The sequence below is a fragment of the Micropterus salmoides genome, unplaced genomic scaffold, assembly GCF_014851395.1.
Source record: "Micropterus salmoides isolate LMB-PRFRI ecotype aquatic unplaced genomic scaffold, ASM1485139v1 Ms_hic_scaffold_11, whole genome shotgun sequence".
NCBI classification, from domain to species: domain Eukaryota; kingdom Metazoa; phylum Chordata; class Actinopteri; order Centrarchiformes; family Centrarchidae; genus Micropterus; species Micropterus salmoides.
Window position 1 is genome coordinate 29,979,286 of NW_024040152.1, and position 23,673 is coordinate 30,002,958.

The 23,673-nt window shown below is 40.3% G+C and overlaps 1 protein-coding gene across 1 annotated transcript; it reads right to left on the minus strand.

The window, feature by feature from the left end:
• Positions 1 to 296: 296 nt before the first annotated feature.
• Positions 297 to 22,374, minus strand: LOC119898070 (NIPA-like protein 2). The gene is made up of 11 exons (XM_038712217.1): positions 22,128 to 22,374; positions 14,179 to 14,247; positions 12,943 to 13,111; positions 7,860 to 7,919; positions 6,015 to 6,136; positions 3,836 to 3,932; positions 3,413 to 3,548; positions 3,029 to 3,117; positions 1,180 to 1,243; positions 994 to 1,091; positions 297 to 811 (listed from the first exon to the last, which is right to left on the minus strand). The coding sequence occupies exons 1-11, from the start codon at positions 22,239 to 22,241 to the stop codon at positions 705 to 707; spliced, it is 1,125 nt and encodes a 374-aa protein (XP_038568145.1). The 5' UTR covers positions 22,242 to 22,374; the 3' UTR covers positions 297 to 704.
• Between the last annotated feature and the right edge of the window lie 1,299 nt (positions 22,375 to 23,673).

Sequence of the window (23,673 nt, forward strand, 5' to 3'; positions counted from 1 at the left end):
CTTTTTAGACAAGTGATGTTACAGCTCCATGGAAACAGCTTCCACAGTGAGGCATGTTCAAGGGTTTCACATACGAATTAAAACCTGCCGTATAAATGTGAGCAACGTTAACTGATCAGCCATGAAGGAAGGTTTATACTATTTAACTACTCTGTTCGTCCTTTCAAATTAAGTGAATTCACTTCAGCCCAGATTAACATCACACATGGTCAAAGTTGCCTGGTCATCTTTGAGCTTCCACCATTAGAGGGCAGTAATGCACTTATTTTGCTGCAGAACATGAAATGTTCACACAGTTGAAATATCGGATTTTGTCCTTGTTTATTTACAGCTGATCACACACAGACCAATTTATTCTACTGATTAACATAATGCATTTGTTATATTGGAAGGAAATTATTGCTGGTCGGCCATTTGATGTTGCGCTGTGATCCTGAGGTTTCATCTCATTTAGAGTCAAATCAGTTATCCCTGACAACCCTGTTGGAAATACGTTTGACAAAAGAGAAAATCTTCTAGGATACTGAAAGGGAATACTTGGCATTTTGACAAAGTCGAGACCAATATGGCCACAAATACTGACGCTCAGCTGGCTCTGGTTTGAATTGATGCCAACCATTTGTATCTATGAAGATTTTACTGAGGTACGCAGAAACAAGCATGCACACAAATCCACAAATTTACAGTCCCAACAGATGGAGGTCCTATGAATCTTCTGTTTGGCCAGCTCTGTTGCACATGAGTTTGGCTGCCAGCGATCCGTATGTCTGAGTCTTCGCCTCAGGTTGCACTTTGTCTGTGTGCCTTATCCCTGTGAACATGGACAGCAGAGCTCATTAGATGGACGGTGCTGCCAGGGCTGCAGAGATTAGCAGTTAGATAAGTCAAGGGCTACTGGCAGCAGATTCATAGTGTCATACTGCTGGCTAATCAATACGCCTTAAATAGGTCAGCATGTAACTTACTATTGTGAAGAACTGATCAAAAACTTACCAGGAATCCTATCCATTGCGATAAAATTGCGATCTTGATGCTTTATTTTTGGCCTGTTTCGGGCTATCAGGAAAACTCCAAGGAAGGACAGAAGACAACTGGAAAAGAGTTTCAGAAAGGACTGACACCATCTTACAGTAAATACCACATTTTAAGCCAATTACTGTTGTAGTATTGAATGCTTACCCAAAAAGAAACATAAAAATGTTCAGTAAAGCCAGGCCTTCAAATTCCTGGTAAAATACTATCCCTGCAAAATGAAAAAGCACATTAAAATGCATTCGGTTGCTATTAGAATACCACAATATGTGGTATATCTAAAGTGCTTTGTGAAATGAAGCCCTGCAAATCCTGAGCACATTACACTGGGGTGGTGAGGGAAAATAGTTTTATTATTAACTGAATAGTGTAGTTCTTTCAGATGAGTAGCAAGAAAGAAAATGTTCAGGATCACTGATTAACCCGCAGAGTGTCCAATAGAGAACAATTTCCTCTCAGTGATAGTTTCAATAGGTGCTAGTTGGCAAAAAACAGTCCATGTTCACTTTTCTGTGCTCACATGCTCTCTTCACTCTCTGCTCCACATACATCAGCAATTTGTTGTTCATTGCAGTCAATTGTGGTTTATATGTGTAGGCGGAGAGCGCGATAGTAATACCGAGAGCAATTCTCAGAAAAAGTGCGAGTAATGTAAATATCCACATGCTTTGTGGCTGTTTCTCCTCTATGATGGATGCCCCCCTGTGTGATTGTGGGATATCAGTGCAAAACGGTGGAAAGAAGCTGACACCAAAAACTGATGTTTACTGTTGATGTTTTGGACTGCAGGAACATTTCTTTGCTCTTACACTCCACTGAAGCGGCACTGGGAATCGCTTGAAATTATGCTAGTCACCAGCGGTTGGGGAATTTATCCACAAGAAGAATAACAAGTAAGAAAATGGATTTAGTAATTTAAGCATAAAGTTTATGCATAAAGTGTTTTAGGGTGTATTTTCCCTTTAAGAAAAAAAAAATGCTTCTAAGAAACCATTTCTTGATTTTTATTTTTTTTTCCCAGACCTAATAAAAAAAAAAAACACAATTACTGACAGGATAATAAAGACCTGACCTGGCTAAATACACATGCTATAAAAACTTGCGAGCTTTTCCTGAAGGACTCCTAAATGGTTCACAGATACAGGAGTGAAACATCATATTGACTGTATTTTGTTCCACTGGGTTGCTTCATGAATCAATTTCAACTACTGCAGTGAGCTTTGGAGCACATCTTCATCATTCAAAAATAATCCTTCATACAATTCTTTAAGGATAAGACCAACAATACATTAGTCTTATAATATTATCTGTCTTCCCTGCCCCTGACTCAAACCACTGGTTCCTACTGAAGACGTGAATCTTATGTGTCTGTAATTTAAGTTTTCACAGAATTTTCCTGCCTGTAGACAGATTTTTGCATTTTCAGTTGACAAGACTAAATGACTCATTATGACTAGTAATTAATTGGAAGTAATTAATTCAAAGTGTATCAATTTAACAGTCTCAATTTGTCCTGTAATTAGTACCAATTTACACAATTCTCTCAAGAAAATTTCTTGGAAATTAATAGAAAATTATTCTGAAATCTAGTTTGATTTTTAGCCACGCTAGCTGTGTGGCTCTAGAAATGGCAATGTGGATCTGTTGGTCATACACCACTTGGGTCCAGACACTACTCACTTTCAGTTGCAAGTTAATACATATTTTGTTTGCTAGTGAGTGGTGGCACCAGGACAATGTATGTGGGACTGACTCAAACTAAACTACAGTGGCTCAATTATCTGTTTTTAACATTTCTGGACAACAATGGAGCTCTAGGGCACATAATAAGTTATGTCAGGCTATGCATGAAATATTGGGTCAATTCATTGGTGGTTTTGGTCTTTTCTTGGGATTTGTTGACAAGAAAAATACAAAATATCACTCGTCTTATCATTTCAGGCAGAAGTCAGTGAGTAAAACTTAACCCACAGAGAGAGCTTTATGGTGGACATACCTGCAACAATGGCACTTGCGGTGAAAAACACAAAGTTGATAGGGACCACCTCTGTGGCATCAAACATTTTCATTGCCTGATTGAGAAATCTGGAGAGAGACAAGAAAAGAAGGTTTGAGAGGTGCAGTGAATATTATGACCTTGGTTATAGAGGCAACATGTAGTGGTATATTCATCCATCATAAAACTGTAGGTACGCTGAAGGTACAATGTCACCGTGTACAATATATTATTTTCCTTTGTTTGTTCAGGAACTGGAAAGCCATAATTGCATCTAGCCTTTGGCAAACATCAGGGATTTGAGCAATAAAAAGAGGCTGGAAGAGAGAGAGAGAAAAAAAAAAAAAAGGTACACAGAAGTAGAGAGAGAAAACCTTGACTAACTTGATCTGGAACGCGCAGGAGGCGACCATGACAACAAGCATGACGTAGAAGATGGGGTAGATGAGCTGCAGCTGGCCTTTTATTGACTCTGTGATCATCCCTGACACAGCTTTCACTGAAATGACTGTCAGAGAGGCTGCAGCAACACAGAAGCAACAGACCACTTCAGCATTTAGTTGTACAACTTGTAGCAATAAAGAACTTATTCATTGGTTCATGCTGTTTTGTAGAGGTGGTTCATTGTCTTCTAGTGAGTTTTAGTGAATTACTTTCTTCCATCATGCTCTACTCAGCTCTTAACTGAAATGATAACAGAACATGGGTCCACTTTTGGTAGCCAGGCAACAAAGCAACCTCTGACCACCTAAAATGGTTGAATCCATAACCTCTGCCCTCAATCAGGCATCCTCCATTTGTTCATACCGAGCAAGGCCACCAGCAGCATCACAATGACGATGTGCTTCACATTCCTCCTCTTGTACAGATAGAGCAGGATGCAAAAGACGATGACCTCTATAAACTGTTGAGAGAAGGGAAGGTGGGGGGTACACAAATCATTAATGCAGATTTCCTCTAACTTAGCACAGAAAATGAAAATCTGAATTGCACCCAGATTGTACTTTCACTGACCATGTTATCTATATAACTAAGTGCTGTAAGCAGACAGTATGATTTAAATAAAACAAATGACTGTGGCATAAAAAATTTAATGAGAAGGGCCGCGGGCTATCCTTGTGGGTCCAATAGCATTCAGCTATTCAAGGACCTCTGACATAACGAAATGGCGCTAATGGATGGAGAATACGAAAGGAGTATAAACGTAGAATTGCGGGAAAAAAGGCAAGCTGACCTTTAAATGTCTCTCAAAATCAACCCTGTGTCTCTATAAATGTTAAATAAAGGGCTACTTTCAAGATTTCATTAGTCTTGATGGAAAGTAATTTAGAAAGACCTGGGTCATTTGCGATAGATATCATTTTACGAGTCCTTTCAGATGAAATCATTTGATAATTGTATGACTTCTGGAAATAATGAGACAGTGATAGATATTTCATTTTCCTCTGATTAATCACGACCTACAGTTAATCCCATACGGTTGGAGGTAGTTCCTCTGCAGGGTGATGAGAATTCACAATGCATTGCCAGAAATGGAAAACAGCATACCCTTTTATACACCATCAATCACTGCAGCCAGAGGCAGCAAGACTGTCTCCATTTGAAAACATCTGTCTGTCTGTATTTTTACTAAAATCTACTTGAACATTTCTCTTTTATTTTTCATCCAATAGCTGCTTTTTGTATCTGATTGTGTTCGCATTGGTTCAGCAAAGAGGACCAGATTCAAGAGTGGAATGTGGAAAATGGCTGAAACAAATGCTATGCAGTGAATGATGATGGTACTGCTACCCAGGGCACATGTTCACTTATTACACCACTGGCTAGCCTTCCTGATGACCTGCAAGCGTATCCTTTAAGGTTCATCTCTGCCTGGTTTGATGGATTATGTGCAGTTTATGTTCCACAAACAGTAAAAGGAATATACAGGATTTGATGTGATAATATGTGAGCGTTTCAGGGGTGATTTTGTATATATATGATGATTTATAGAAATAAATGCAGTATAAAATGTAATATATATAAATACATACAAGAAATGCAATAGGCTATAGGTCCTCTGTGGTGTTCAAGACCTCAAATAGTAATCTCCTTACAACAGATCAAAGGAATCACACTTCCTAGCAAAACATAAATAGTGATTCTCTTTACTCCTCACTATTGAATTACACAAAGCACTGTATTTCTAGAAGTTTAACCTGAAAGGTGGAACAAACACAGAGCTCCCTCTCTTTGTCTCTGCTGTTATCAGGGGAGGCATCAATGGAAGAGCAGCAGGATATGACCTTGTGCTGCAGAAGTCTTCCTTTTAAAAACATCTAAGGTGCAACTAGTGTTAACATTTACATTTTTGTGATGAGTTGGTCTTGAGAAAAACACTTTGTTTCAGCTCTGTGTGAGATCCATCACTATGGTAACCGCTATGTTTATGCCATCCCTGCCTGAAGCAAAATTGGAATAAGAGAGTGCATGGGTGTGTGTTAATGCACTCGCAGAGCTTGAGGAGGGGGCAGTATTTTTTAATACTGAGTGCAAAAAATTTAGACAATCTTAGTTTTAATGGACTCCCTCTTCACTTCACAAATTCCATGAAACAAAACAGCCACACTGAGCTCATCCATATGAGCCAGAAGAACAGGAGATCTTTCATTGGTGCAGGGGTTAATTACATCATTCTCTGAGGTCAGGTTATTCATCAGCTGCATTTCAACGCTTTGACAGATGAATAATAAAAACACTTTAATTAACCCTTTAGAGTAATCCTCCTCTTGTTCCTCTCCACCAAGAGGTTAAAGGTTGGTATAAGCGAATTAACAGCAGGACAGGAGCCGCAATGTAGCTACACATTTTGTTTGAGGTCATTTCAGTGGCGTGCTGCTAAAAGTACACAACAGTATACAGTAACCCCAAGGAAACAAGAACATGCTTACACACATACAGTATATATTACTGGACTCAGGCAGGATAGTTTCAAAGGGTTACGTACGAGGTAAAGCACAAAGTGCCAGCTGACGGCGTAGTACTGGACCAGGTGGGCTGTGATGTGTGTGGAAGTGTGGGGGGCAAAGGTCACAAGGACATACGTTCCTGTTATTGCCAGAGTTCCACCTATGAAAGAAAGAGAGCAGAGAGTGGTGAGATTGTAGTGAAAAGGTTTTTATATTGGTTTGACAGATCCACTGACTTGACATGAACCCGCTAGCTCACCTTAAATTGTAAGTGCTGCTGGTAACTATTCTGAAATTCTGGACAGCTACTCACTTGCCGGTTTATTAGGTACACCTAGCTAAACTAATGCACTCTAATACAACAGTCTTGGAATAAATTCATGAAGACTACACTTTGTACCAACATGTGTTTCTGTTATTTTGTCCACCCCATTTATATCAAGGAGGGTAGGTTCACTTACTAACTGTATTAGTTTTAGCAAGGTGGACATAATAAACTGGCAAATGACTTTATCATTTGAGGTTGAGGCTCACAGGTAGCTGAGGCTGTTCAGAAATAAGGTGTCCAAAGTGACTTAAATGTCACTGCCTAAATTTCAATTCTTTCTTCATGAACCCTTAATACATCATAAAAAGTCACATTAGTATTAAGACTTGGGCTCTGATAAAGCTGTACATTACTGATGCTATATTATACACAAATGCAGACACAATTGAGCACATGCTTCTACAGCCTGGTCTTGATTGTATACAGACCATTTAAAGAATGTCATCAATCACAAAACTGGTTTTAAATCGGGCCCTGATTAGCTCAGCTGGTCCTTATCGGAGCGGCCCTTAGCTGCACTGTGTCCGCTTTCTCACTCCCTCATTTCCTGCTTCTCTGTTCCATCTGAAATAAAGGCTAAAAAAACAAAAAATGGGGTGTTCTCACTTTTGTGAGATACTGTATATCAATGTCTGCTTACAAGCTAATGACAAAAAACCCAAAAAAGGGTCTGCTGCCATTTATGACTTTGGTGATGTCATTCACCACATTCCTTAACCTGGTACAGGTTACAAATATATACTTGACATCCTGTAGATGTCCCATCCAATAGGCACAAATATCCTTTTTTCTTATAAAGCCATGATAAAAACATATCTTACCAGCCTCCTTTAGCTCAAAATGCATTGTGCTTCACGTGTGCAGTCTTTGTTTAGAAATTCTGACTAAAGAATATTCTTGGACTTGGCAAACTCATAATTTACCTTATTCATTGAAACACTACCACAAGCTGAATATAATTTTTAGTTTTCAATTTGTCATGCTATACATCTGGTATTGGTCTGAATAACCTTTTGCAAACAGGGCACTGCTGAAAAACAGCTCATACAATTAAATGTTTCCAATAGCTGGCTGATAATGACACTCAACAATTATAAGACGATAGCAAAACTGGCGAAAATTACTGATGATTTATCCAGGAAACCAACAACATGCAGGGATGTGTGGTGCTGGTATTCATTTCCAATCTAGCAGTTGAAATGACTGTCATTGTGATGACCATCACAATCATGTCATTTTGCAGCAGACTCTACTTTTTTTTTTTTTTTTAGGACAAACAATAGCTTGTCATAAAACAATATAATAGGATAGGTCTGTTCAATAGATTCAATTATGCATTTTCTTTCCACTGGCAGCAACACACATCAATTGGACTTTTTAACAAGTGGACCAAATGTTTGATTTCTAGCTCAGTCAAAATGAAATATTTTTCCTCTGCTACAGGATATTTTCAAACTGTATCTCAACTCTGAGATGTTGTCAAGTCACAGCAGCAATCTGACAGGACATGGACGTCCTCAAGTGCTATGATCCGACTGTGAGTGTTTGCGCTTACCAACAATGTCAGAGGCGCGCAGTGTCTCCTTGAGGAAAACCACAGATATGACAGCGCTGGCTGGGAAGTGAAAATATATTCCTGTTAGTTCAGCCACCAATAAAACATGCCGTAGTTACCATTCAGTTGAATATAATGTGAAGTCATACACAGTTTTATCCTCACACTGTATATTTTAGATACATTTAACACCAAATAATATGAATTGTAGAGTGAAAACATCTTGCTCTCTGTTGTTTATTACAATAACATAACAATAAATGCTTGTCCCTTGACAATAAAACATAATTGCTGTTCAGCAATTCTTTTGTAATCTCATATTCTGGATTTATTTATTTTTTGATGCAACACGTCAATATAATCAATAGCAAGGTCCGATACTTGACTGAATATTGACTTCATAAAAATACCAATTGGATTGATAGTTTTGCAGACTACACTTTGCTGTATACATGTATACTGTATTAAGATGAGACATAATAAGATTTTACTGTGCAGCGTGCAATGTGAGGATATCACTGTCATTTCTCATATATACTGTATGTCATACAAATTATACTGTAGTTACACATGCACACAAGCACTCAGTCATGCACACATGCACACAGTGAGACTTTACCGTATAAATGCCTGTCCACATGAATAGATTCATGTACATATAATGCACACACAATGCTTGACATGTTTATATTTATCAGCCAGATAAAATGTGTTAGCTTGCCTTGATAAATGGAACTCATTATGACTTCATAACACCAGCATCACATTACAGCGAGATGCTATTCCACGCCACATTTTTCAGGAACCCATTCATCAATATCACTGTCAAAAATTGCGTTGCTGAAAAGCAATCAGTTTCATACGAGCTAAGCCTCAGATTAGTCTTCTTAATGTTTCTCCGTGATATGCACCGAACCGAGGAAGAAGCATAAACATACAGCATTTGGCTATCACACAGGCATGCTGATAAACAGGCAGATACACAGATGGATGGTCGCACAGGCGGACTACCTGACTGAACCAGAAAAACAAACTAGAAGACAAAGAGGCAGTGGACAGAAACAGATATGCAAGTGACAGCAGCCTGTCACAGTAAGGTGGTCAGTTTACATGACACACTGTGGCTGGAGGTCCTCTGCACTTAACAACACAACGAGTAGCTAATTTTACATCCTTTTCTGACGTTATGTTGTTATATTTCCCACCAATAGTTCAGCAGAGCCAGCTATGACAGCTGTGTTAGCTGGAGGATTTTGGACACAACTACAGTAAGCCGGCCAGACGGGGGGGTGCAGGCGATGGCACACAGACAGAGAAAGACTAATTGAACGGAAAAATTGCTGGAAAATACTGGGAGGAAAAAAGACAGACAGGCATTTTGAGTTTGTGTACAGGCTCTGCCACCATCATAAGGAGATTAGCTACAGAGCATAAACAGCTCAACATGTCAGAGACACACAGCGTGTCACGCATAGGCTTACTGTGGTGTTGTGGCATGACAGACAGGTTCTCAATATAAACCTTAAGCATTGACTGTTCACCACAGTTGCAGTTTATTAGCAATTTTTTCCACCTGAGGGTCAATTTTAGCAACACTAATAATCCTGAGCCATGAAAAGGTTTGCTATAATTAAAAAAATAGAAAGGAAAATGGATGCTCAATGGCTGTAACTATTTGTGTGACACAAGGCATGGATACGGGGACATTACTGTCAAATTGGAAGTTTATAAAGACTCTGATTGGTATTTATATGAAACAGTTAGTTGTTAAATATTTCATACTGTGAGCATGTTCGCATGCACGTTTAGGACTCATCCTTTGCCTCTGGGACCAGCTGGATCTAACAAGTAACCATAGCAACTCCATACAAAGTGAGATTCACACGGCTTTATAAAATGAGAAATGTGGCAACAGGAACCTCTGGGGGTACACAGTTCTGTCACTGTGCCTGTGTGTTTATGGAGCTTTGTGTGTGTGCGTCACATCAGTACTGCCCCTCTACATGCTCTCTCTCATATGTGTAGTAATGGGAAACTCCTTGTAGAGAAAGCACACCATGTCAAACAGTCGGATCACACATGAACGAATGCAAGCTGTGAAAGTTGAGCTGTTCTCCCAGAGAAACTCAAATATATGAATTGTTGCCACGTTATACATATCGTGTGTTCACACACATGACATAAAATAGAGACTTTTGGAAGCTCTCTTGTCCTCTGGAGTTTTAATACCAGCTTTCAGACACTCTTGAACAATAGCTGAATGTTGTAATATTGATGCTGCAAAGGAGTTTTGAAATGTAATATTTGATATCATAAATAAAAAGTTCTAGTTCTGAGGCTGAATGATTTTGTGAAATACCATAACAACCATGGTTTCATATTTTTCCAATTACATTCCTTAAATAAAACCAGAGATCTATTGATAAAAACTGTCAGACAGTGCCAAACAACACTACTTTGTCAATTGTACAGAGCTGCAGGTCTGATATCTGTGAGCAATGCTGAAGCTGTGTGTGAATCAGGTTTCTGTTTGTTTCTACCATGCCAGCCTCCCTCCTCTTTTTGCATGTGATGACATCGTATCTGATGGAGAGAGCCGATGCTCTGCTCCATACAACAGCATTTGGGATGATGCTGTCATTCGTAATAGAGATCGGTGGGCTCCGTGGATGGGGACAGTAGTAATTGCTCTCCATGGAGCTTCAGAGTGCCAGCGTGACACGCAGTGACAGGTGGATGGCAGCAGCAGCATCATCAGCTCTCCCGAACCCTTTCCCATTCTGCCTGCCTGCCTGTTGTCTTATTCATTCATATCCTTGTTCTCTCCTGTCCTTTATTCTTCCTATCACCTAACTATCTTCTCCTCTCAGCATCCAACCTCCTTTCTCCTCCCCCCTTCTACCCACTCTCTAACCACTTGCCTCCCTCTTGTTTACTCACCCAAGCCCTCCCGCTGTCTGCTCCCCCCCTCTGAGCCTTCACACAGCTTTTGGAAAACAGGCACAACATCGCAGTGGGGGGTGGGGGGGGGTTGACCTAAGGCGTATCTTTGTTTTTTTACACACGAGTTGTGCATGCATTTGTGTGGGCCTATGTGTGTCCTCTTGCTCATTTGTGTACAGTGTGAGTCAGCATGGGGTGAGAGGTGGAGTCACAATGGCAGACAGCAACCTGTACATTTTTTCCCTCAGCACCACTTGTTAGCTTTGAGCAGGACAGCCCGTGTCACGGCTGCGACATCTTCCTCTGCTTTCCCTTCTTTCACCTCTTCATCTCTGGCTTCATTAATTCTTCAAGACGCTCCTTCAAGACACACTTCTGCTGTGTATTATTCATGCACACTCCAATGCAACACTAGTGTGGAGCAATCAGTGGTTTTATATGGATAATTACGATAGTACAATGGAAATGAGCACAGTAGTGATTTAAAGGGAGTCATCATGTCAGCTTTACACACATTGACAGAGCACTGAGAGGTTGCTGCTCTCAACAGTACATAGTGCTTACGTTATTGTGGTAAAATCCTTTAAAAAGTAATTGCTCAGTGTAGCAAATACACCGTACAGTACAAGAGGTGCAGCCTTCTTAACCAGATTTGTGGTTTTGTTCAATGCTTTATTCAGACCATTCATCCACTTGCGAGACGTGAGTGTAGGAAAATCGTTTGAAGCGTTGGGGTAATAGCTGTCATTAATATCCATGACTCACCACCACCTCCAGCGTGGTGAGTGATGGGTGGCGGGAGGTAAGAAGTGAACCTTTTCAATATTTAACCTGTGTTTAGAGTGTTTGCACTGAGCAGCTGTCAGCTGCAGCAACCGCGCAGGCTTTGTTTTGATTGGCTAATGAATCCAGCTTAGTTCATGACAGCTTTAGTTCACACTGTGGACTATAGAAATGATCATTTCTGGAGTGGGCTGTTGGATTTATAATGTCAGAATGAATTGGACTTCCTGAATCACTAATAACATTTTAAGGGTGGAAATGTACATATTCATTTTCTGGCTCCAGTGCTGGACATAAACTAGGAATTGGAGGAACAGTCAAAATTACTACATGTACCTACACACTGACTGATAAAAAGGAGTTGGTCTTACTTTATTCTCAAAGAAATAGAATCAAGCAGTAGTTGGAAATTTCTATTCAAGCAAGTTTGTAGGTGTGAGAAAGCCTATTGAATGAGCTAAAAACCTATCAGCCTTGCCAGAGCAGGTAGATGTGTTGTTGTGATACACATGCTGGAAATAGCACTACAAAACTTCACTAATGCATTTCATTTTTATGTCATGTTACTTGAAAATGGTGCTGTTAAGATTTGTTTTTCCCGCATCTAAAAGCCAGGAGATGCACTGATATTTATTTAAATATGTAAGAGTGGAGATACACCAAAAAAAGAGCAGAGGCATAGTTTGAAGCCTTTGATTGTCAACACTCAGTGCTTTCAAGTCAAGTCCATTTTTGTTTATATAGGACAATATCACAAATTTGCCTCAAGGGGCTCTACAATCTGTACTGTATCTATTCTTAGACCCACAATTAAAAACTTTAGCAGGGTCAAGAAATAGAAAAAAACATCAGGAAGAGCAACAGAGGAGGGATCCCACTCCCAGGATGGACAGACACGCTCTCAACATTAAGCAAACACCTTCAGTTCTGTAAAAGCTTTGCAACTATTTATCATTTTCTGCAATTATTGGAGATCAAATCCTGATACTTTAAAACCATCATCAGGATGAGATGGATGTAAGACTGAAAGCTTAAAACTGCAACAATGCCTCTGCTGTTTTGAATGAAATTTTTTAGAAACAAGTAGTATTTGTACTGTATACGATAGCTCCCATTTTGCATGGAAAATGCATCTGAGTGAGTTTTTTTTAAAGATACCACACACAAAAGTAAATCCTGTCTTTCAGCATGTAATGCAAGCACTTGCCATGAAGAGGCCTGTTTATGACAAGATCGTAAGAAAAGGAACAAACTTCACATGGCAATGATTCTTGTCGTTCCCTGAGGATGCAACCTTCTACTCCAGCCTTCACACATGGATAATGTCTGAATTTATGGAGGAAAAAGTTGCACTTACCTATGACAGAAACACAGCCCAGCGGGGCTATGAGCGATGCTGGGGCAAAGCCGTAGGCAGCAAAGTTCCCCAGCTCCCCTACACCCATGAGAACCACACCACACCACCACATCACAGAGGTGTAATAGGGCTTGGAGCCACGCTGAGCCTGACGGACATGGGCATATTTCTGTCAGGGAGAGAGGAAACAGGAGCCAGAGGCATCAGTCAGATTAAGTAGTTACAACAACTGGAGAGCTGCAAAAGACAAACAATACATCAGACATTTATCTTTACAGCCTTACACAGACATATTTATACATATATACTGTATATATATATAATACACACACACACTTGAAAAATAAGGTGCAATTTAAAAATAATACAGCATTACAGAGGGTGTCACACAACTGTAAACACACCATAACATCCTCTGCTGATTAGCATTTCATATCAGAAGAGGCATGACACCAATTAAGCAAATCAATGAGGGGGGAAGCTGTACAAGACAAACACACAAATGTGTTCCTCATAATCATTAACAATTCTATCATTACAAGCTTACACTGTCTAATAAACAACAGTTATCAGCCTTTTCCAGCACTTTTTCACATTTAGTTGAAGCTGTCACGCCCTCTCAATCTGTCTTACACACCCTGCATGCTCTTGCCACAAACATCCTAGTTTTTGCATGTGCATCACACGAGTTTTCGTATTTGCTATGTGTGTGAAAAAAAAACAATAAAAACAATGCTCATTTCAGACAGGAATGCTTTTATTCCTCAGCCTGTGGAGCCTCTTAGCCTGGTAGAGGCTTTATAGGGTGTGTGCTGTAGTTAATGAATTACATTTACTCTCTAAATAACTTCAATTGATTATTTAAGAGTTCGCAGTTAGAGCATAATTACTGTAATCCGGTCCACACTCAAAGTGCAAAAAATGATGTTTGATAACTTGGCTGTACAATTTGTATTGCTAATCACAAGATAAATTTTAAATTGATTTCTATTCACTTCTATTGATTTTAATTAAAATAGGCTTTATCGGCATGAAATAGCCAAGCAGATCAAACAGTCAGTGTACGTTCACAAAATTCCTGATGAACACATAGAGAGTCTGCTGAAGTGAGAGCAAACTGTCAGGAGAAAGGCATTCTTGGAGTACTTAGAGAGTGGAGAAATTAGTTTTTACAGGCAGAACGTGCCAGCTGTGTGCTGAGTGTCTGCCGTACAGCTTGATTCCAGCACTTCCTACCTGTATGTTGAGTGAAATACTGATGAGGACATTCCCACATATGGAGATTATGATTCCCAGGAGATAGGTCTGTGGGAACAAGCAGTAAACAGGCACAAGATTAGGAGATGCTCTACTTGTCACAAAGCAACTATAAACACCCCAAAATACTCCCTGCAGCTGTCACATACTGTATGTCATATCCATGACAACCACAGAGAGCATTGTTCCATTGGTGCTCTGTTCAAAGGCACTAGTGTGTGTGTGTGCGTGTGTGTGTGTGTGTGCGCGTGTGCACGTGCCCCTGTCCAACAGAGGCTTTTATGGTTTTATCATATCAAATATTCAACACATAGCTACAGCTATGCTAGTGGTCATGTAAGTTGCTTTGGATAAAAGTGTCTGCCAAATGAGTAAATGGAAATGTATATGGAAAGTTAAGTGATCACCAAAGTCAGTAGGGTTTCATCCTCTGGAGACTATGAATGTCTGTACGCATATTCATAAAAATACATCCAATAGTTTCAGTCTGGTGGTGGTCCATCTGACTGACATTGCCACCCCTAGAGCCTACATGAAACACAGAAACAAAAATAAACCCCAAAGAAATTGTTGTTGCTTAGGTGCAGTCTGTTTGTATTATGTCTGTTTTTATTTTCCGCTCTTGTCTGTGAGAGCGAGTCATGGAGTGGATGTAGTGCATGTGCCATTTCTTTGACCAATTGAATGGATGCCTGTTCCCTCCTACTCTGCAGCGATGGGAGTTTCGGTGCAGTCTCAGGAGATGATCCCTAGGGCCCTTTTTTTAAACACCCTCTCCAGCAGCGACTTTTTTGGCACCCCACCAGAAGGACACTGCCATACTCCAGACAACGCCTGACCACAGCAGTACAGATGGTGATGGTGTCTAGCTAGAACAGTCAGAGAGTGGCGCCGTTTACAGGCTTTCCTGGGTTTCTGGAGAAGCAGATTCTCGGTTCCACAGATTTTTCTCCATTGAGCAGTATTTTGTGTAATGCAACACATTTATCTGGCTACTGGGCTTCAATCGCCACTGAAGTTTCACTATGAATATTGTGTATGCACATGTAAGCATGTAAAGCTCTTGAGAAATTGTGGTCACCAAAAATGTCTTGTATTATTAGCCTCTCTTTAAAAACCCACACAGTGTCATAAGGTACTTCTTATACCAGGAAAATACAATATGGGCATCTTTTTGTAGCCAAATCTCAGCAGGAATGCACAATTGGTGTTTAAATCATGGAAGGAGAAACAGAACCATTCAGTGTTTCAAGAATACTCTGGGCTACTTTCCCCCATATGCTTGGAAATTTATTGCCAAGAGGAAATTTAATTTTAAGTCACAAACATATCAGTGGGCGGGCAAAGTTTACAAAGAAATGAAAGCACACAGCGGGGGTGGAATGTGAATGATGGAAACCTAAAAAAAGAAACTCAATCACTGTAAAAGAAGTAACAGCAGCCACGCACATCCAAGTATTTATCCCTTGAAAGAGCATTATGGGAGAGATGGGGGTAGAGAGGAAAGAGAGAGGATATACAGTGATGGGAGTGAAAACAAAGGAATAGGAGGCAAAGCAAGAGAGAGGAGTGAGCTGGATAATGGGAGGGAGGGAGAAAGCTGTAGTGAGCAAAACATGGAAAAGAGGTCAGCAACACTAGATTTATAAAATTAAACAGGACAGAGAGTCAATGGCCAGGTTCAGGGGTCCGCTCTGCAAGATAAGACACGCAGTGGGTTATTGTCAATAATAGCCATCTGATATTGTTGACAATGAGATAACAGCACAGTGGGCAAAGACTAGAGTGTAAATTAATTCCCCTGGTCTCCAAACACAACAGCTGATCACTATCACACAATCCAGAGATCGTCTATCGCTCTGTCGGAGCACATTATTAGACAGTAAAATATGAAACATCGCTTCAAACCACTGAAGGGGAAGGAGCTGTCATTATAGCTTAATCTTAAAGTCATTAAGCAGACCAAAGCCCATTCTCTAGACAAGGAAAATAGCTGTAACCCTGTGCTCTGTCTGAGAGCCGCAGAAAACTAGTTAAGCACACAGAGGAACGCCACGCAAAATGATGATGGTACACTTCCACGAGACATAGTAACCATTCTTTTAATGAGACCAGTAGTATAACAGGGGTAAAATATAAACTTGGAAGTCGGTGGCTGTGTGTGTTTGTGTGTGTGTGCAGGTCTGAGACTGAACATCCCAGCTGCATAAATAATTTTCACAACCATCAGGTATTTCCTGACTTTAGACTTACAAGTTCTAAAATAATCTTGTGTAGCATACTTGGATGGCTCTTTAAGTATACAAACAAGCTTTTATTTTCACTGGAGACACACTTCTACTCATTGGTAGCTGCAGATCAACTAAAATCAACATTTGCACTTCCTCAAGACCACTGAGGTCTCGGGCTACTCCCCCAGAGACCTTAAGAATGCTTAATTAGGTTATAATTTGCAGTCACATCAATACAACATGTTACACAAACTGCTGAGACCTTAAGTCAAGTAGATACATCAATCCACATAGAAAGATTAAAAATCCACATTTATAACCCTGATCAATAAAACCGACAAATCCCTCGATGGATTGATTGTCTAATTGCTTCCCTACACTTCTCAACATGACAGGAATACACTATCACAGTAACCTGTGGATGAATGTGTGGCGATACAATGACTGATGTAAGACTGTCACAGGATCTGTAGTGTACAAAAGAAAGACAAACATCCCTTCCTTACTTCTTAGCACACAGCAATGGTGGTGAAATACCTATCCGCTTTCACTATAACCTACAGCTCATTTTCAATTACTTTTCACTTATCATCATAATTCCATCCAACAGCCCACTTTAAAGTAACTCCACTTGTGTTGGACCCTCTTTATTGCATAACACAACTCATCTCCTCACCGGCCTGATAAAGAATTTAAGCCAAGTGGATTTCTGGGTCATTTTAAATTCAAAACCACCGCATACACTCCAGTTGTACGCCTCTATTTCAGCATCTATCTTCTCTTCACCCTCTGCGCCACATTCACCTTCACACCAAGTCTTATAAGACCGCTGACCTGTAACACACCTACAGCAAGGATGATACCACACCAGAGGTAAACAGGATTTAGACTCCAGTGTGTGTCTGTGTTTGTCTAGATATGTGTGAATGTGATTGCAGTGTATCAGAGGTAAACAGGATTTAAGAGGAGGTGGGGAGCAGATGGGCGGCTGGATGATGAGATTCCTAGGGGACTGATATCACATCAAGGTAAAGTGTTTGTGTGTGGGTGTGCAATGATAGACTCCATCCTCAAATGTTGAAGCAGACAGACAGAGAAAGAGAGGTGGGCTGACTGTATGAGAGATGACTACATCTCTGTGGTAATTCATAATCAAACAGAAGGCGTCATCCATCAGGCCAGCTGTGCTTTGTTCACTAAACCAAGATCAATAACCTTGTCAAGCTTTACAGGACATTGTGTAAGTGGCCTGCTGCTTTGCTGTTACTGAGCCCACAAAGAGGCTGCTCGTTAATACTGAGAAAGGGCAGGGGTGGGAGCAGTGTGTTAAGATTATAAGGTGGTGGATGTACAGCCTGAGGATAGTTTATTCCACAGACTTCGAACGGGAGATGTAGCAATTTGAAGTGTGGAGGGATTCATCGCACCTTTTATTGGACTCATTCATGTTAGATTAGGCTTGCCAGGAAGTGAATTCAATCTAATTGCAGTAAATAATTCTTTTTTTTGCTTGTTTATTGTCTCAGTGTTGGTGGAAGAAGGCGTGCATACATTTGCTGTGCAGGCGGTCACAGCAGGAATCAAGCACCTCTCCCAGACAGCGGGAGCCTAATGCTCTCCCCACGAGTGAGACAAATCCACACGAGAGAGAGAGTTTTCCTGTCACAGGAAGAGCAAACAAAGCAGCTGAGGCAGGCGAGGCCGGGACACTGGGAGTGCCTTTGGCTTGTCGGCTTACTTAGCAAACATTACGCACTTTACTCAAGGAAAGCGAGAGACTTCACAGCACAAAGCTCCCTGCCTGTGTTGCACTGTACTTGTGTGTTTGCTACTACTGAACATTGTTCTGCTATTAAACTTCACTGTACAGTAGCTGCATGGGAAATATTTCACTTGATCTTTGCAATGGTGGAAAGAAACTAAGTACATTTACTAGTAAGTGTACATTTTTAGCCTTTTCATACAAAACATATGATCAGTTTATAAAATATTACATGTTAGCACACCGTGGCGTGATGACAGAACTATTATAAATGAAACTACACTGTATACAGCAGATTACAAAGTAATTACTGCATTAGTAATTATAAACCAGTAATATGGGTTAAATGTGTAATTGTATCTAATAAATAATTGAGAATTAACCCCAGTACTCCTGCTGGAGGAAGTGTAGATTAGCAATAGTGGACCATGCCCACATATTTTTGATGATTTAGATTTTAAGAATGACGTTTTGAGGTCTGAGGTAATTTGTATGTAAAGGTTTGTGCAAAAGTTGTTATGAAAATACTTAGGAGCAGGTCAACTCAGAAGAAGATCTCAGGAAAACTCATACATACATAGTGTGGACACAGTGTAGTACCAAACCAAATCTGAAGGATACTTCCTGTCTGGGGATATTTATCCTTCCTGGACGTACAGAGATTTACTTAATATAAGGTAAGGTTATTGTTCACCCCTCGTACATGTTAAGATTAACCTAAGTCATATGTTTTGTTATACAAGCCACATGCAACACACAGTATGTCTGTAATGAAACAGAATAAAGATAATCTGGACCTTGGGTTACCTTGTCAATGGATAGCAGAGCATCCTTATCAAGAGAAGCTGCGTCAGTCAGTTGACCAAGCAGGCAGAGAGGAGGGACAGACTCTGACCTACTGTTTTGGAGAGTCACTGGCTGGCACATTTGGCTTACTTACTGGACACTGTCAAACATAAGCTCTAAAAAGATGACTTACACCCTTTTTGTGTATCTGATGAAGTCTTCTGTAATTGTAGGGATGTTGCAGGCCAGCCGCATGAGCTTTTTCGCTCTGTCAAAATGTAATTAATGTGTTACAAAGGTGGAATCCAGTTGCACAAAATGTCAACAGAGAACAATTGACACTAAAGAACTGAAAGCTTAACTGCGAACAGCACAGGACACAATGATACAGACTAAGAATAACAGTTAGTTTTAAAAGCTGCTGCCAAACTCTTAAGAAACATTAAAAATACTGTGACGATCAGAGAAGGTAATTGGATACGGATTGTGAGGAAACTAGGCAACCAATAAAAGAAGATCCTAGAGTTCTTTTACCTAGCACTTAAAAGTCATTATTCCAAGTGCAGCTGGCGAGCAAGTTTGAATATCAGTATCATCAAATACAAAAGGCAGCAAAAACTCACGTGAACTGCATGAGCACATTCATCATCAAGGCACAAATAAGGACATTTGTCAAACAGTGTTGACTAGTTTTTCTGCTTACTCTCGTGGTGGAATTACTGAACTTCTGTTTTTTCTTTTAAATTAAATTATTGTCAGTGTATTGTGCAAATTCTATTACATAAATGTCAGAGATAAAGTCAGTTTGAGTTTCTAGTAGTTTCTCACTGGAAGTTTTTCACCTTCAAGGTACAAACTTTACATAATCAATTCAAACACACCTGCACACACCCACACACACACACACCTTCTTTATATGTGGGCTTCATATTTGACCTTAAACCCTAATTTATATTCTTAATCCTGCAGCCTTCTTCTAACCTTCTAAGGACACTAACCTTCCTCATAAAGACAAATGTGATACTGCACGCATACATATATACTCTCATGACAAGCAATTTTTCATAAGCGTGTCCTCGCACAAAGCCAACTGTAATCGCTTGATCAGAACACCAAAGCCTGAGCCCATCTGCAAAGATTGCTTTGCTGCTAACAGCAAGTCTAAATATCCTGCCTAAATCTAAACTAAAGCTGAAGCATCAGAAGCTAAATGGACCTTAAAGCTGATGTAGGGACTGACAGCACCGATGATCGTCCTCCTCCTCCCCCTCCCCCTCCTCCTCGCTAGGACACCACAGGCAGACAGACAGATAGACAGCATGGCTCTTTGTGTTCAGTGACAATGGGGATCTGTCCATCCCTGGGATGGGCTGATTTCTGGATGAAGCACTTCACTTTCTGCTCAGAGGTTTTGGGTACAGAAGCGTGAGAAGAGTGTCAGCTCAGATACAGATTGGCGAGTAAGAGAACAGAAAAGTGAGAAGGACGGATATAGAGTATTTATGTTGACATACTAATTTTATTAGGATTAAATATTAACTTAGTAGAAAGATGTAGCCATGTTTGATGCAGAGGTATTTCTGCTGAACAGTTATATTTCTTCCATCACCTGCCTTCTTCACCTACCATGGAAACTGGCAAGTTAATCTTTAGTAGTACAGTAGCTCTTCCTGCATAAATTTAAAACGACTGCAACAAAAAAAACAGACTTAACCACACTGAAATTAGAAACCACTGAGGCGTGCATCACCAAGGACAGTTGTCTTTTGGGGACAAGTGGATGACATCCTATGTTCTCATCTCATAACCGGTGAGCCAACCATGGCACACTCTGGTAACACCATAATTTTCAGTCGGACCAGTGCAAACATTTTCAAGTGTGGGAGGCAGTTAAAGTGTTAGACAGACAGATATTGTCCCCTGGATGTCAGGATGTTCTCTGGGATGGTGGGTAGCATTGGATAGAGGGAGAGCTGGGACCATTAGCCAGCTGTTCAGGACTCTTACAGTAGATCTATTCTCTCACAACCCACCCATGGGCCATTACTCATTACTTACGCCTCTCATTCCTCCTCTGTTACTCTCTGTCTGTCTCTCTCTCTCTGTGCCCCCCATCGTAATGTCACATAGAGAAAACATGGGAGAAAGAGAGAATCATGCTGACAGGGGAAGATGAGTATGAGGAGAATGTGTGTCTGCACAAGAGTAGGAGGGCAGAAGACTGACACACGCATTACAGGAAATTAACAAACACACACAGTGGAAGAGAGGGACTTTAAATTACCATACAAAAACAGATTTGCACATACTCAACTTAATGCACAGAGTCAGGTGAGTCCACTCACAAAGTTAAAAGTTCAACAAAAAAAAGAATAGGCCTTTCAACACCATGATTTAGTCGTGATCACTTTAGAAAATAGTTCTGACAAGTGCCAACACCGATAGATCTCTGCGCTGTCTGGCTTCCTCATCCATACTGAGTGCTCATTACCCAAAGAGCTTTGGAGGCTGAGGTTATATTTTGACTTCCAACAATTTTTTTTTTTTTTTGACTAACTTAATCTCTTCTTGTGCTTTCGGGCGTAATTTCCTGCTCCAAAAGGAGTTCATAGAGCAAAGTTCATGAAAGTTAAAAAAGGAGAAAGATCGAAACTTTCCTCCTGTCTCTGCAGTCTGCAGTATTGCAGTGAAGCTGAACAGCTGAAACAGGTTCAGCATGATTTGTACCACACAGTATTCCGTGAGCAAAGGAAATGACTGCTCTAGAATATAAATTGACAAAAACGCTGGCCTCGTCCAGTGACGTTTTTGAAAACAAAGGGTGAAACCGTACGGAATATTTTTCATTTTAATATTTTTACAAAGCACTGTACTTCCAAAAGACACATGCTTCTTATTATATAAATGTATATCTAATATAAAATGACTATAACATCCTTTATAGTATGATCAAAGAATTTGAGTTGGTTTATCTTACAACACATGGTCGTGGTTTTATCAAGCATGACCCTATTCCCCAGCCTCTAATCAGCTATAATCTGCTGTAGCCAAAATACTGCCTCATATAACACAATTTAGACTCCACACAGTACCTATACACTTTCCTCCCCTGCACCTGACCAAACAGTTTGAAACTTAAACAAACTTACCCGGAGTGGATTTTCCAGGATCTCAGCGCGGTGAGCTTGAGCGGAGGTCATAGGAGGAGCTGCAAGTGGAGAACTTGAGTTCGCCATGTTTTCCTTATCATTTAATAAGGACATAATATTTTTTCTAGATCTCTAGCTCCCACTCTCTTGACATATTTGTCCACCGTTTTTCATCTTATCCCATCCGATGCATCCCACGCCCCAGTGGCTTCAGTGGAAACTCAGGGAAAAGTTCATCGTTGCTGCGAGGTGGATCAGGAGTTTGTGCTCACTTCAAGTGCAGTCCGGAAAATGGACTTTTCAATTAACGAAGTTACATACGGTAGACCTAAACAGTATTTATGTTTTATACGCAACGTTCTTTAGTGCAAGTTTTTTGGGGCGGGGTAGATTACAGTTAATATATTAAAATATCAGTTGCCTGCCTGGTGAACAAACATTTTCAATCAACGCGTAGGCCTATGTGTTTTATTTCTAGACCCACTTTGTTTGTACGACATCACGAGCTGCACTCGAAGGCAGCATATGCGAACAGGTGCGGTTCCCACGGATAACCACATACTGGTGCAGCTGTAATGAACTAAACATGTATTTGCCTGATGCAGCCTAACACAAAAGATAAAAGAAAGAAAGAAGCCCTCCAACGATTCCCAAACGTGGTTGTGGGCACCGGGCTTCTGGTTGGTGTTAAACATGTTGCCACCTGCTGGGCACATTCAGGATGACAGACAATCTCCCAGAAGGCTGTGCAACACGCACAACACATCTGGCCACATGATGTGCAAATATTTAGGCTGATGGTGTTCTCACCAGCAGACAACAGGCATTTCACTGTGTATGAATCTGCAAATGTCCAATCCTCATCGTCACTTTTAGAAACCTCATCAGCAACTGAAAGGGAGAAGGAAAATGGAGCATCATAACAAGCAATGATGCAAACAAGGCCGGCCACATCAGGAGAACAGTATCTGATCTCCATTCAATATGGGTCCAGCTGTGGGTACGTCCAGGTCAAAGGGATGAACTGAGATACATTGTTGTGTTGTCTTTTATGCGATTTCACTGATCCGGCTTTCCCTCTGTGAATAGATGAATGATGAATGCTTGTTTGTTCTGGTGTGCTCAACATAAACAAAATGACCATGAGCAGATGGGGCTGCTGCTTTCTGTCAGATATAAGCAGCCTTTCCTGACACATGAACACCATTACACACAAACACACACACATTTTATGGCGACTATACCTTAATTTGTATCACTACCACATAACTAAAGTTTATATTCCAAAGAAAGTATTACAAGGATCTAGGCCTACCTATAAAACGGATTTTATAGTCTTTTTTTTATGTTGACTACATACTGTAAATGAATTGACTACATACTGTAAATGAATTGTAAATGGATGCCAAATAAACAACTTTAAATATTCTAATATGAAATAAAATAAATTAAAAGCTGCTATTTGTAACTCCAAAAGCTGCCATCTTTTTTATCTCACTGTGGTCATTATGTTTCTCTTTGTGGTCAGCATGTGTAGCCGTTTTGC